This window comes from Ptychodera flava, chromosome 6, assembly GCF_041260155.1.
Source record: "Ptychodera flava strain L36383 chromosome 6, AS_Pfla_20210202, whole genome shotgun sequence".
NCBI classification, from domain to species: Eukaryota; Metazoa; Hemichordata; class Enteropneusta; family Ptychoderidae; genus Ptychodera; species Ptychodera flava.
The window spans coordinates 9,836,506-9,848,132 of NC_091933.1; the positions used below are offsets into that span (position 1 = coordinate 9,836,506).

The window sequence follows — 11,627 nt, forward strand, 5'->3', positions numbered from 1 at the left end:
GTCATCGTCCTGGCTAATGCCTTTGAATAATAAATTATCCCGTTTCATTTGGCCTCTAACGGAATCGAGATCGTTTGTCAAATCGTTGACTTGGTCGTTCAGATTCTTGTTTTCTTCGGTCAATCGCGCTGTTTCTTCTCGAGCTTCGAGAAGCTCCTGTTTTACGTCTTGGATGTCTTCAACCAGACTGTCAATCTTTTTGTTCAATTCATTGGCCATTCTATCCATTTTCCTACCCAGGTCAAGTTTCATGTTACGTAACTCCTGCATAACATCTCCGAGTTCAACACTTTCGTTGTTTGCAGCAGGATTTGATGAAAAAAGCGTAGTTTGCCTTGTACGTCGTTTCTCGGAGGATTGTTGGCTACTTTGGTTAGGACCAGGGTTACTTTCAATATCTCCAGACAACAGCAACAAAGATATCAACGCAAGACGAACAGCCAAACAAACGGTATTACCATTGACATCAAAATGGCCGCGAACACCTGTACCACTCGGTGGATGCTCGAACGTACCAATTCTCATTCTCCACTGTTCTATAGAGACTCCCATTTCCAGAACTGAACTTCCAGGCTGACCAGTAACACTTTAGCTATTCAACAGTATGATACACTATGACCAAAAGTCCGTCTATCATGAAAAAACACCAAGAAATCGGGACACGAAATTGCAGCCAGGTGTCAATTCGAACGCCCTCTAGCGATATCGCTTCATCTTCCAACATAGTAAGAGATCAGTGGTTTAATTACTTTGTTAACCTTTTGAATACACCAGGTCTTGAAAATGTGGATTTTGTAGACTTTTATGATGAAATCAAAGACTTTGTAAATAGCTTTCAAATAGAAGGGGATAATGGAGTAGATGATACCGACTCTTTGAACGCAGCGATTACCTTAGAGGAAATAGACAAGTGTATAAATAAACTCAAGGCTGGTAAAGCGCCTGGAATGGATGGGATTTCTCCAGATTTTTATAAAAAGTGCCCACTCTTAGCTCGAGAAATGGTTTGTAAGCTTTTCAATGTAGTTTTAAATACGGGGAATTTCCCTTCTGAATGGGCACAGGGTGTAATTGTTCCAATTTATAAAAAGGGTGACACAGAATGTGTCAACAACTATAGAGGAATTACTTTGTTGCCAATCATTGGTAAGATATTTTGTAGTATTCTAGACAACAGATTGCGTAGTTGGTTGGATAATAATCATCCGATTGTTGACGAACAGGCAGGCTTCCGAAAGTCATATTGTACTTCAGATAACCTTTTTATACTGCAAACAATTATTTCTAAATATTTAGCACACAAAAAGGGGAGGTTATATGTAGCTTTCATCGATTTTGAAAAAGCGTTTGATAGGATTGATCACTTGTCTATGTTTTATAAATTGCTTAAATCAGGTGTAAAGGGTAAAATGTACAAGGTAATATTTTCAATGTACCAACATGTAAAGGCCAGTGTACGAACACCGAATGGTATTACAGACTTGTTTCAATGTAAATTTGGTGTCCAACAAGGATCTGTATTATCTCCGCTATTGTTCACTATGTTTGTAAACGATATAGGAGAAACCTTGGGAAACACTCAGCATTTTTCTGGCGTTGAAGTTGGTCTTCTTAAAATCATTTATTTACTGTTTGCAGATGATTTGACCCTTATTAGTAGCTCAAGAATAGGATTACAACGCTTGTTAAATCAACTTTATGAATATTGTAGCCAGTGGAAGTTGAATGTAAATATTGGTAAAACTAAAATCATTGTATTTAGAAGAGGTGGTGCTTTGAAAAACTATGAAAAATGGTTTTACAATGGGCAACGTTTGATGGTAACTTCATTCCAAAATTATCTAGGTCTGGTTTTCTCCTGGACTGGGAAATGGTTTCATGCCCAGAAGTGTTTAAGTGAACAGGCTAATAGTGCCCTTTCAGTTTGAAGAGCTGCTTGCTTAAATTTGGCACTCTTCCTGTTAAACTTGCCTTGGATATTTTTGATTGCAAAATTCTTCCAATCCTTCTTTATGGCACAGAAATTTGGGGATTTCATCCTGCTAAAGATATAGAAAAAATCCATCACATCACATGTTACGTTTTCTTTTAAAGCTGTTTTCTAACACACCAGTTACAGCCATGAGAGGTGAATTGGGTAGAGTCTCTTTAAAGGTACCACAGTACTGTAGAATTGTAAAATATTGGCTTAGAATTTTGAAAATGGACAAAAATAGATTAACATACAAATGTTATGAATACCAGGTCAATAACATTAATCTAAGTAGGTATGATTTTTGGGCTAAGAGCGTTCGATATTTATTGCAATGTTATGGTTTTGGTGAGTGTGGGAACATCAAGGAGTTGGAGATGAAGCAATATTTTAAAAAATATTTAAACAAAGACTTATTGATATCGATATGCAGTTATGGTCAGACGATATTAGTGAATCACGGAAGTCGGATACTTATGATTCATTTAAAAAAGAACTTATTTTAGAGCCATATTTACTTTGTATAAAGAAAACCTGTAAATTAAGAACTTCTGCACATACTTTAAAGGTTGAAACTGGCCGTTGGAATAATGTCCCAAGAGCTGAGAGACTTTGCAAAATATGAAGTCTGAATGTTGTGGAAGAAGAATATCATTTTCTCCTTGTTTGCCCAAGGTATAGAGACCTGCGCTGTAAATTTATTGCTCCCTATTATTATAATCCACCGCTTTTATACAAATTTAAGATACTTCTGTCTTCCATAAATACCACAACTTTAAGAAAACTAGGAAACTACATTTTTTCTGCCACTCAGCTTCGTGATGATGTTTTAAATAATCAAAGATTCAACTTGTAAACCTTGTTTGCTTATCATATGGACTGTAAAACTACTTTGTCAATTGCTAGCGATCCGTATCTTATGTACTGCTCTTGTTTTTGTACTTTTTGGCCGGAGGCCAGTAGTACTGAAATAAATCTATCTATCTAACTGAGTGTTCCTTTAAATAGACAATGTCTCTCTTTGTTTTACTGTTTACTACTATGATTATTGTGATAAAATCTGCAAACGTTGAATAACATCTCCTAGCAAATTTCGTCTATAGTCATTAAAGTGACACATACAAAACTTCATGATAGTCCAAAAAAATGCAATAATTGTCATGTTATACAAGCAGTAATTGTCATTTCTTTATTACACAGTAATTCTGTCAAAACTTAAAATCTGTAACTCAAGTCCTTTGCATATAACCAGTCAGTCAGTCACTCATGCAGTAGTCAAGTTGATCTGTAAATGACTGAAAATTTTCCAGTGGATTTACTGGGCATCCACATACATGTAAACCAACTTAACATGTGTAGCAGCATGGTGAAATGGTTCCAAAGCAGCATGTACAGCCCACTATTCACCCCCATGGACCCCAACCTCCACAAGAATTACACTCTGATATTACTAATTTTTTGGACCACCAAATTTTGCAATTGACCACCAAAATTTGAATCTGGTGGTCAAACTTGACCACCAAACAAAAAAATTAATTTCGAACCCTGTTTCCTCCGTGATTTTTGTCATTATTCTCTAGTACAGTACTATGAATTCTGTGTACGCTGTACCATGAAATCCTATTTGATATCTGAATATTAACATATGGCATGTCATAAATGTGGATATTTCTTTGAAATTAATTTAACAGTCTAAGTGTATGCATGTCCAAAGTATTGGACTGGTATTCACTCTTGGTTTAGTTCAAGCACTTATAATATGTACATAATTCATTTATGTGACAATGACTGTTTTGTTTTGTGTCCAGCTGTATTAGCCACTCAGAGTATAGCAAAAGAGGACTTTGAAAAGCATGTGATGGCGCTCCATGCAGACAGCGACCATGGCTTCTCTGTTGAATATGAGGTAGGGATCAAATACTCTCTTTTATGTAATTCCATGTTTAATTTTAGTTTGCATGTATTCTAATAATACAGAGCTGTTCCTCATACATAACCACAATGATTTCCTGTGAAATATTCCTTTACATATCACTAACTAATGTGATTATTACATTCAATATTTGTAAAAGGATAAAGCAAAATCAATCATGAAACTTGATGCACTGTGTACATATGTGTGTCAATGCAATAAAAAATACGCCTGTGAAATTTGAGACCTTTTTGTTGATTGACTTTCAAGACTTATTGATGATTCAACTTCCAGAGGTAAAATATAGCATGAGTTCATAGCATTCACTTGCGCAATATATCAGATAGGTATTGTTTAAGTAGGCGAATTGAACTATAATATTTCATTATCAATGGCAGTATTCTGAATTTTCATGTTGCACACTCCAACTGTAGTGCGTATCAATCAAAACGTCTTCATGCCCTAAGGCCTGCAAGATGTTGGCATGACAATTAATTTCTTATCAACACTGAGTGAATACATTGAAAATGAAAGACTTCAAACTTTTGCCCAAAGTTTTGTTGAGAAACTTTCAACCATTCTATTTTAAAATCAAGAATAAAATTCAGGAGTCACTGTGCAAATTTTGATACCAAAGGAACAAATCAACTGAGTTTTACCAGTATTCAAAAATTAAAGATGGCCGCGATGCCTATGTTAACTCTATGGGAAAGAATAGATTTTTCAATGTTCACAAAACTAAGCCGATGAAAACTTTATTTACGTCATGAGCTTCAATATACTGTAATTCCTCACAAGTGGTATACCAAATCAGTATTGTAAAAGTTTGAGCATCTGAATATCTGTCCCCAAGGCATATTCTACCTTAATGAATATTGCGCACCTATGGACAACAATGCTTGTGAATACTTTGCAGCATAGGCAGTGGAACAGAAGCCTATTGTCTATGTTTGCAGTAAATTGTTGCATGCCGCCCAGCAAATGTCACAACAGTACTGTAAAGATTTCTGAAGAATGACAGCTACCAGCTATCGAACAAAGTCAAAGTCACAAAGACTTTACTAAACCCAGTTTGACACTAAAAAATTAGAAACAAAAATTGAAATCCCGACTGAATTGAAACCTCAACACAATTTATTGGTTCCACATGTACGTACAACACAAAACTCCCAAACAGTGCACATGTAACATATTTGTACGCAACGTGATCCCAGGCTGTACCATTGCAATGAATTTTAAGAATGTCTGTCTCATTGACAATGGCAGGAAGTTTAGCTGTCTTGTTTCACAAAAGAGACGAACAAAAATATCCACGTACAGGAAAATCAGAAACTCACAATCAGCGGAACAAATGTGGACGATTTTAGAATTTTGCAGGCAGTGATCCAGTTTTGCTGTTCTGGTGTCAATAAATATTTTTAAAACTGTTTGTTGTTTGTAGACAGAAACATCAACTCATGCACCTGATTTATACCTTCACACTTTCAGTTAGGGATAAACACTTTTTGTCAAAATTTCCACTCCCTGACATTAGAAGTGGATCTTTAGTCCTTAAAATGATTGTCATCCTCTTCATTTAAATGTATGTACAACATCCCCAAATTATTTGTCACAAGCACTAAAATATATTAATATGTACATGTGAGCAGGTTTGAAATACTCTCACACAAAACAGTTTTACCCAACTTGATTTCCTGACTTGCATTTACAAAAGTTTTCTGTCTCAGGACAGGATCAAACTGACCTGCATTCGACATTTTAACTTTCTAATACTCTATGAAATTATTATTTTTCTTTTCAGGATATACGCAAGATATCTACCAAACATCTGTCATGTTTGCATTCAAAATTGCCTGAAAACAAAAATAAGAATAGATACCTTGATATTGTGGCATGTAAGTACTTTACTATTCACATATCAGCGGTTACTGTATGGACAGATTTTAGTTTGTTTGGAAGCATTCATGATGTGTTGTCTTGTTACTTTATTGGCACAAGCAATGAGATATTTTTATATCTGTATAGCTAACAGTTGTTAGTTCAGATTTGTGGCATTCCATCTCCTTGTTGTGGCAATGTTATGTGTGTCAAATATTGTTAACAATATACACATGTTACCTCTGTAAAGCTGTTTAATCCTTTTTCTCCCAAGTTGTATTTAAATCTATGGTTTGCTGATGGAGCCTGGTAGAAATAGGATTATTAGGCCCTTTCCTACCATATCCATGGTATGATACAAATTATGCTGAAAATTAAGCCATTCTGTTCAACATGGTTAAATGGTTGGAAAATGTTAACAGCTTATTGTGCTATTTTTTCTGGAGATTAAGAATTACAGTATATTGCCTGTTGATATGGTGAGTCAGTACATTATACATGTAATTATGTGTAAAAACAACCCATTCTAATGATTTAATTCTTTCTTTTCTACAGATGATCAGAGCAGAGTTCAGCTGACACCATTAAGTTCTAAACAAAAGCATACTGATTACATAAACGCCAACTATGTCGATGTAAGTGTATATTTACCAAGTTGTATAATGTATAATACTCTACCAGACACACTGTTAGAAAATTGTGTGTGCCGTTTACTTGAAATGGCAATGCATGTACGTCTTTCACATGTATTTTTGCAAAACACTCCTGGTTATTCTATAGCTGCATCAGTACATATTACTATGTGAAATTATTTCAGTGCAGAATTTGAAACTAACATAATCCGTGGGGCAGATTTTTGTAGTGGATTCCATAAGATTGTCATTATCAGTGCTTAAGTTATTGCAGTTTCCACTTCACCAATGTGAAAATATAGACGTTGCTACTATGCCTGCCAAAATGCTCAATGACCATTGAATTGTAGTCTCTGTACTTGACAAGTGGACTCCTTATGATATGCTTTTCAAAAACTTTCAAAAACCACTTTACAGAGACAGCTGCATTGGCTGGTGACATGGTACTGTGATGTTTCTTTTAATGAGATATGATAGCTTTGATTGGTTTCTTTAGATGATCTCAAACTTTCAGGGATAATTCATGCTTTTATGAGTACAGTGCATTTAATTTTGATCAGTTCCTGAATCTTTGTGTTTTGATTTTCAGGGCTACCACAAGCCAAAGGCATTCATAGCATCTCAAGGTTAGTTCATTGAGATTATAAATCTTTATTGTTCAACCTTTTTAAAAGGCTTTTCCTGAAAACTGTCTTTTAAAAAATTAGCAATTTTCTGTCAAAATGAAACTTCCTCTCAAATTTTAATTCACAGAGATGAACACACCCATAATTATGACATTGCTTTGTTATTTGTACAGGTCCATTAAAATCGACAGTGAATGACTTTTGGAGGATGATATGGGAACAAAACAGTATTATCATCATCATGCTGACAAATCTGGTTGAAAAGGGCAAGGTCAGTCACTTTGAACTTGTTGAAGAAATTTTGTGACCTTGACAGCCTGTTGAGGTGACAGTAACAGATATTGTGATAAGGATCTCTTCAATTGGATAAGATTATTCATGAACTGTTACTGTTACCCAAACTCAAAGCAAAGTTTTGTGCGAACATCGACAAGAACATCGGTAAGGTTGTCAAGTTACTGCCATCTGGCAGGTTTGTTCATGTGACCTAACAAGGTTGTCAGGTCACTGCCACCTGATCAGGTCTGGTCACATGACTTGGCTTGTGGTATGGTCCCTTTGATATGATATGGCCATGAGGTGTCATTTGATCATTGGGATGTGAAATGGCCATGGTTTCTCTATTCATGGTCAGAGGCGTATTTCCTCATAAAGGTCAGCTTGGCACTTTCCTTTTCAACAGGATAGCTTGACTGTAGACTTTGTCCCTAGCTAAATTAGATGTTTGCAAGTAAATTATGTAGTTACTGATTTAATGATTAATTAAAATTATTATATTATTATTATTAATGGTTGACATAAACCTAAAGTCATTTATCAATGTGAATGATGGACTTACAGACAACAGTGAATAGTAAATGGCAGGACTTTCAAGTTTAAAGTCAAACTCAGGCAACAGAAAGAAGCAACAGTGACAGTGTGTTAAGCTTTACAGAGACAAGCATTGGAATTGAATTTAACAACAGCTAAATGATTGGCAGTGTCAAAATTTCACCACAAGTGTATTATTTGTCTACACATGACAAAAGTTCAATAGACCTTATTCTTAAATGGCCGCCGAGATCTCGTTTAGCCCGAGAAAGCGCGTGAGTTTTGCTTTGGGGGGCAACTTTACTTCCGGGAAGCCATGCGTGCGTACAGTGCCTGTTGAAGCCATGGGCGGACACGATTCCTGTAGCGCATATGGCTGTTTTACAAGAAGAGATTCGTCTTCTACGTCGTTTCACCGATTTCCCAAGGAACCGAAAGAACGAAGAAAAGCATGGATTCATGCAATGGGGCGACAAAATCCCAACGGCAAAGAGTGGACGCCAACAGAGTATGCTCGGGTATGTGGCAGACATTTTGTTAGTAGTCGTCCAGTTAACGATCCGAAGTCAGTAGACTATATCCTACATTGTTGTTAGCTAAAACACCGATTGTGAGAAAAGCAAGATCAACGAGAAGATCACAGCTTGCTTTACAAGAACACCATGTGCAAGCTTTAGACGGTGCTGCTTCAGTGTTTTCAGATAGCGACATATCTATCGGTGCGTATGAAGAGGTTGGGGACAATGTTTCGAATGACTCTGTACCCACAGTCGTCGACAGTGTAACCTGTCAAGCGACCAAAACCACCCAGGACGTGAATACAGCATACAATAATTCCTCCAAGATTACAGATACCTTCTCCTTTCACCTCGACCATGACTACTTAGATGCTGAAAAACACTTTCAGAAATGTAACAGGTTCGCTAGTTGCAGAAAACCAGCGACAACGCTCAGAAATTGCTTGCCATTCATCGAAAATGAAAGAACTAGAGGTGAAGCTAAATGCACTGATTGCTGTTGAAAAGGAGAATGCCAAGCTGAAAGACAAGATTTGCCAACTAGAAAGTAGAGTATTCACCATAGAAAATATCAAAGCCGATGACAAAAAGGTGCAGTTCTACACATCCTTTGTAAACTATGATGCATTTCATGCATTTTTCAAGTATCTGGAACCCAAGGCAGAAAAAATGGTTTACTGGCAAGGAAGGGGCACGACATCAGCACCTGGCTACAGTACAGGCAGTTCAGATAACAAGAGAGGAAGAGCAAGAAAATTACCACTCATTGAAGAGTTCTTTGCAGTCCTGGCTAGACTGAAGGTGGGCCTGCTAGAACATGACATCGCTGACAGGATTGGCATCTCGCAGAGTTACTTTTCCAGGGTGTTTATTACATGGGTCAATTTACTGTGTAATGAGTTGGTTGCCTTGAATCCATTTCCCTCCCAGGAGAATGTTAGAAGAAACATGCCTGAGAGTTTCAGTAACTTCAGCGATTGCAGAGTTGTCATTGATTGCACTGAAATATTTACAGAAAGAGCATCATCCCTTGATGCTCAGAAGCAACATGGTCCAATTACAAGCACAGGAACACACTCAAGTTCTTATAGGTAAGTCATAAAAATCGATGTAATGAAATTTAATGCTTGTCAATCAGTAATGCTTCAATCGAATTAATGCCCTTTTTCCTAATTGAAAAAGCAACATTACATGGTTTTTTTTGTAATTTTCTTGTTTTCAATACTGGGAATGGTCTTGATGAATGAACAGCAAATTCAAGATATTAATATCTAGTTGAATTCATTATATCCAAGATGCCACATTTGAGTAAATGTGTAAGTAACAATCTCCAAATGAGCCTGATTTTACTTGTACACATTTTTTTATTATTTTCAGGAATAGTTCCTGGTGGTGGAATATCATACATTTCAAAAGCCTGGGGAGGTAGGGCATCAGATAAAGTTATAACAAGACAGTGTGGGCTGCTTGAAGATTTGGACAGTGGTGATGGAGTCATGGCAGACCGTGGCTTTGACATTGCAGCTGATTTAACCCCTCTTGGTGTTAAGTTGTACATGCCAGCATTCAAGGGATCCCATAGGTGAGTACAGTACCCTGATAACAAGTATTTACAAAAGCAATGAAAATTTTCTTTCAGGCAGTACCAGGGTAATACAGTGAGCACAATGACAAAAATAACATACAGGTTTTGGAAGCATCACACACTACACAACAATGCAAACACCATTAGAATGTTGTATACTACTCTACATGTAGAGGCTAATACTTTTATTTAACGTTTGTCTACAGGGACCAGCTTACAGCTAATGAGGTTGTCAGCACCAAACGACTGGCTGAGGTACGGATTCATGTGGAGCGGGCCATTGGCAGACTCAAGCAATTTCATATCTTAGATGATGTTGTACCGGTGACTATGAAGGATACAGCAGAGCAGATTGTTACAGTGTGTGGATACTTGACAAACTTCATGCCACCTTTGTGCTAATACAGTGGGACATTCATGTTATGAACAGTTAGTGAACTCAAAGTGATGAATTTCTCAGGACTTGTTTACCATGAATACTGTTGATACAAGGCAATGTCCATAATGTTTTTTTTTTATTTATCATTACTGTTTAAGGGCATTACATCTGTGACTTTCTTAATTACTTTGTCTGCCAGTTTGGAAGACAAAAGACACACAGTAATACTGCATGTAGTTACACACACACACTAAAAAAATCAAAGTTAATACTCTCTCAGAGTAAGTTTTCTTTATTACTTTATCTGCCTTGGTGTGTGTAATGCAAAATTGCACTAATTTGTACAGTCACACATTTTGGAATATTAGAAAAAAGTATACATGTATTTGCATGGGCACAAGACAAATTGGAAGAAAACAGTAAATGTAAATTGGTATATAGCAATGCAATACAAAGAAAATACACAGAATATTGTGTCCAAATTTATTCTTTTGTCCAAATTTATTCTTGTAAGAGCATGTAAATGATTCAGTTAATAAATATGTGAAAAACATTAAGTCTGATTCTCTCTGGTAATCATGTAAATGATATTGATTCTGATCCTATTTGGCAAGAAAGTTGCACATTTAAAGGGACGGTATCTGCTGTAACTATTGATAATTGCTTTGTTTAGCATCAACAGTAATTGACAATGTAAATATATAATGCTTATGCAGTAGGAAAGTTGATGGACAGACCAGTTTCTTGAAAAAAACATGTACTGTCAGAAAATTACAGAAAATGTATAAAAAGTCGTGTAGGCTTGCTGTGGAAGCATATACACACAAAGAAAAATAAATACTGAGTTAATCATACTTATTTGTTAATTGTCATCATCCACAAAAGATGTGCCATTGCCCTCATAAAATCACTAGTTTTTACATCTCTGTAAATGTTTTACATCTCTGTAAATGGTTGAAAGGGGTCTGAAATTCTCTATGTTGGTATTTTTTTCTTGTAAACATAAGTAGTCGAACCTGGATACAAAGGCTTACCCCTTTTCACTCTCTCAGTGAGTCTTTCAGGTATGACAGCATTGATATAGAACTCCTTAGCCTTGGTACAAATTTCATCATACACTTTATGATTGAAATGTATTCTTTCTACATGAACATCACCCCCTTCACCTATTTCTGCAATAAGACAAACGACAAAGTCGCACCATTTTACCTTGAGCACACCCATCTGTGCCTGAACTGATAGTAATAATTATGATTCTTATCAAGTGTGTATCTTCCTTCAGAAAACTTCAGAAAGAAACCTGGCCTCTTTTCAG

General features: G+C 36.3%; 2 protein-coding genes across 5 annotated transcripts in view; both read left to right on the top strand.

The window, feature by feature from the left end:
* Positions 1 to 11,627, top strand: part of LOC139134789 (receptor-type tyrosine-protein phosphatase gamma-like) — a 102,292-nt gene that overhangs the window by 58,007 nt on the left and 32,658 nt on the right. For all 4 annotated transcript variants that reach the window (XR_011552867.1, XM_070701849.1, XM_070701850.1 and 1 more), the window contains 5 exons: positions 3,781 to 3,878; positions 5,686 to 5,779; positions 6,318 to 6,397; positions 6,984 to 7,020; positions 7,194 to 7,291. Coding sequence is in view for 3 of the 4 variants with exons in the window: in XM_070701849.1 (XP_070557950.1) it covers positions 3,781 to 3,878; positions 5,686 to 5,779; positions 6,318 to 6,397; positions 6,984 to 7,020; positions 7,194 to 7,291 (407 nt within the window). In the remaining variant the exon portion in view is untranslated. The remainder of the gene's footprint in view (positions 1 to 3,780; positions 3,879 to 5,685; positions 5,780 to 6,317; positions 6,398 to 6,983; positions 7,021 to 7,193; positions 7,292 to 11,627) is intronic.
* LOC139134787 (uncharacterized) lies at positions 8,133 to 10,858 on the top strand. The gene is made up of 3 exons (XM_070701847.1): positions 8,133 to 9,439; positions 9,726 to 9,930; positions 10,140 to 10,858. The coding sequence occupies exons 1-3, from the start codon at positions 9,283 to 9,285 to the stop codon at positions 10,333 to 10,335; spliced, it is 558 nt and encodes a 185-aa protein (XP_070557948.1). The 5' UTR covers positions 8,133 to 9,282; the 3' UTR covers positions 10,336 to 10,858.

What these genes read in the sequence shown, in the direction of transcription:
- LOC139134787 (XM_070701847.1), top strand. Translation starts at nt 9,283, where the DNA reads ATGTTAGAAGAAACATGCCTGAGAGTTTCAGTAACTTCAGCGATTGCA. An exon ending in ACACACTCAAGTTCTTATAG is followed by an intron (nt 9,440 to 9,725) that starts GTAAGTCATAAA and finishes TATTATTTTCAG; the next exon opens with GAATAGTTCCTGGTGGTGGA. An exon ending in GCATTCAAGGGATCCCATAG is followed by an intron (nt 9,931 to 10,139) that starts GTGAGTACAGTA and finishes GTTTGTCTACAG; the next exon opens with GGACCAGCTTACAGCTAATG.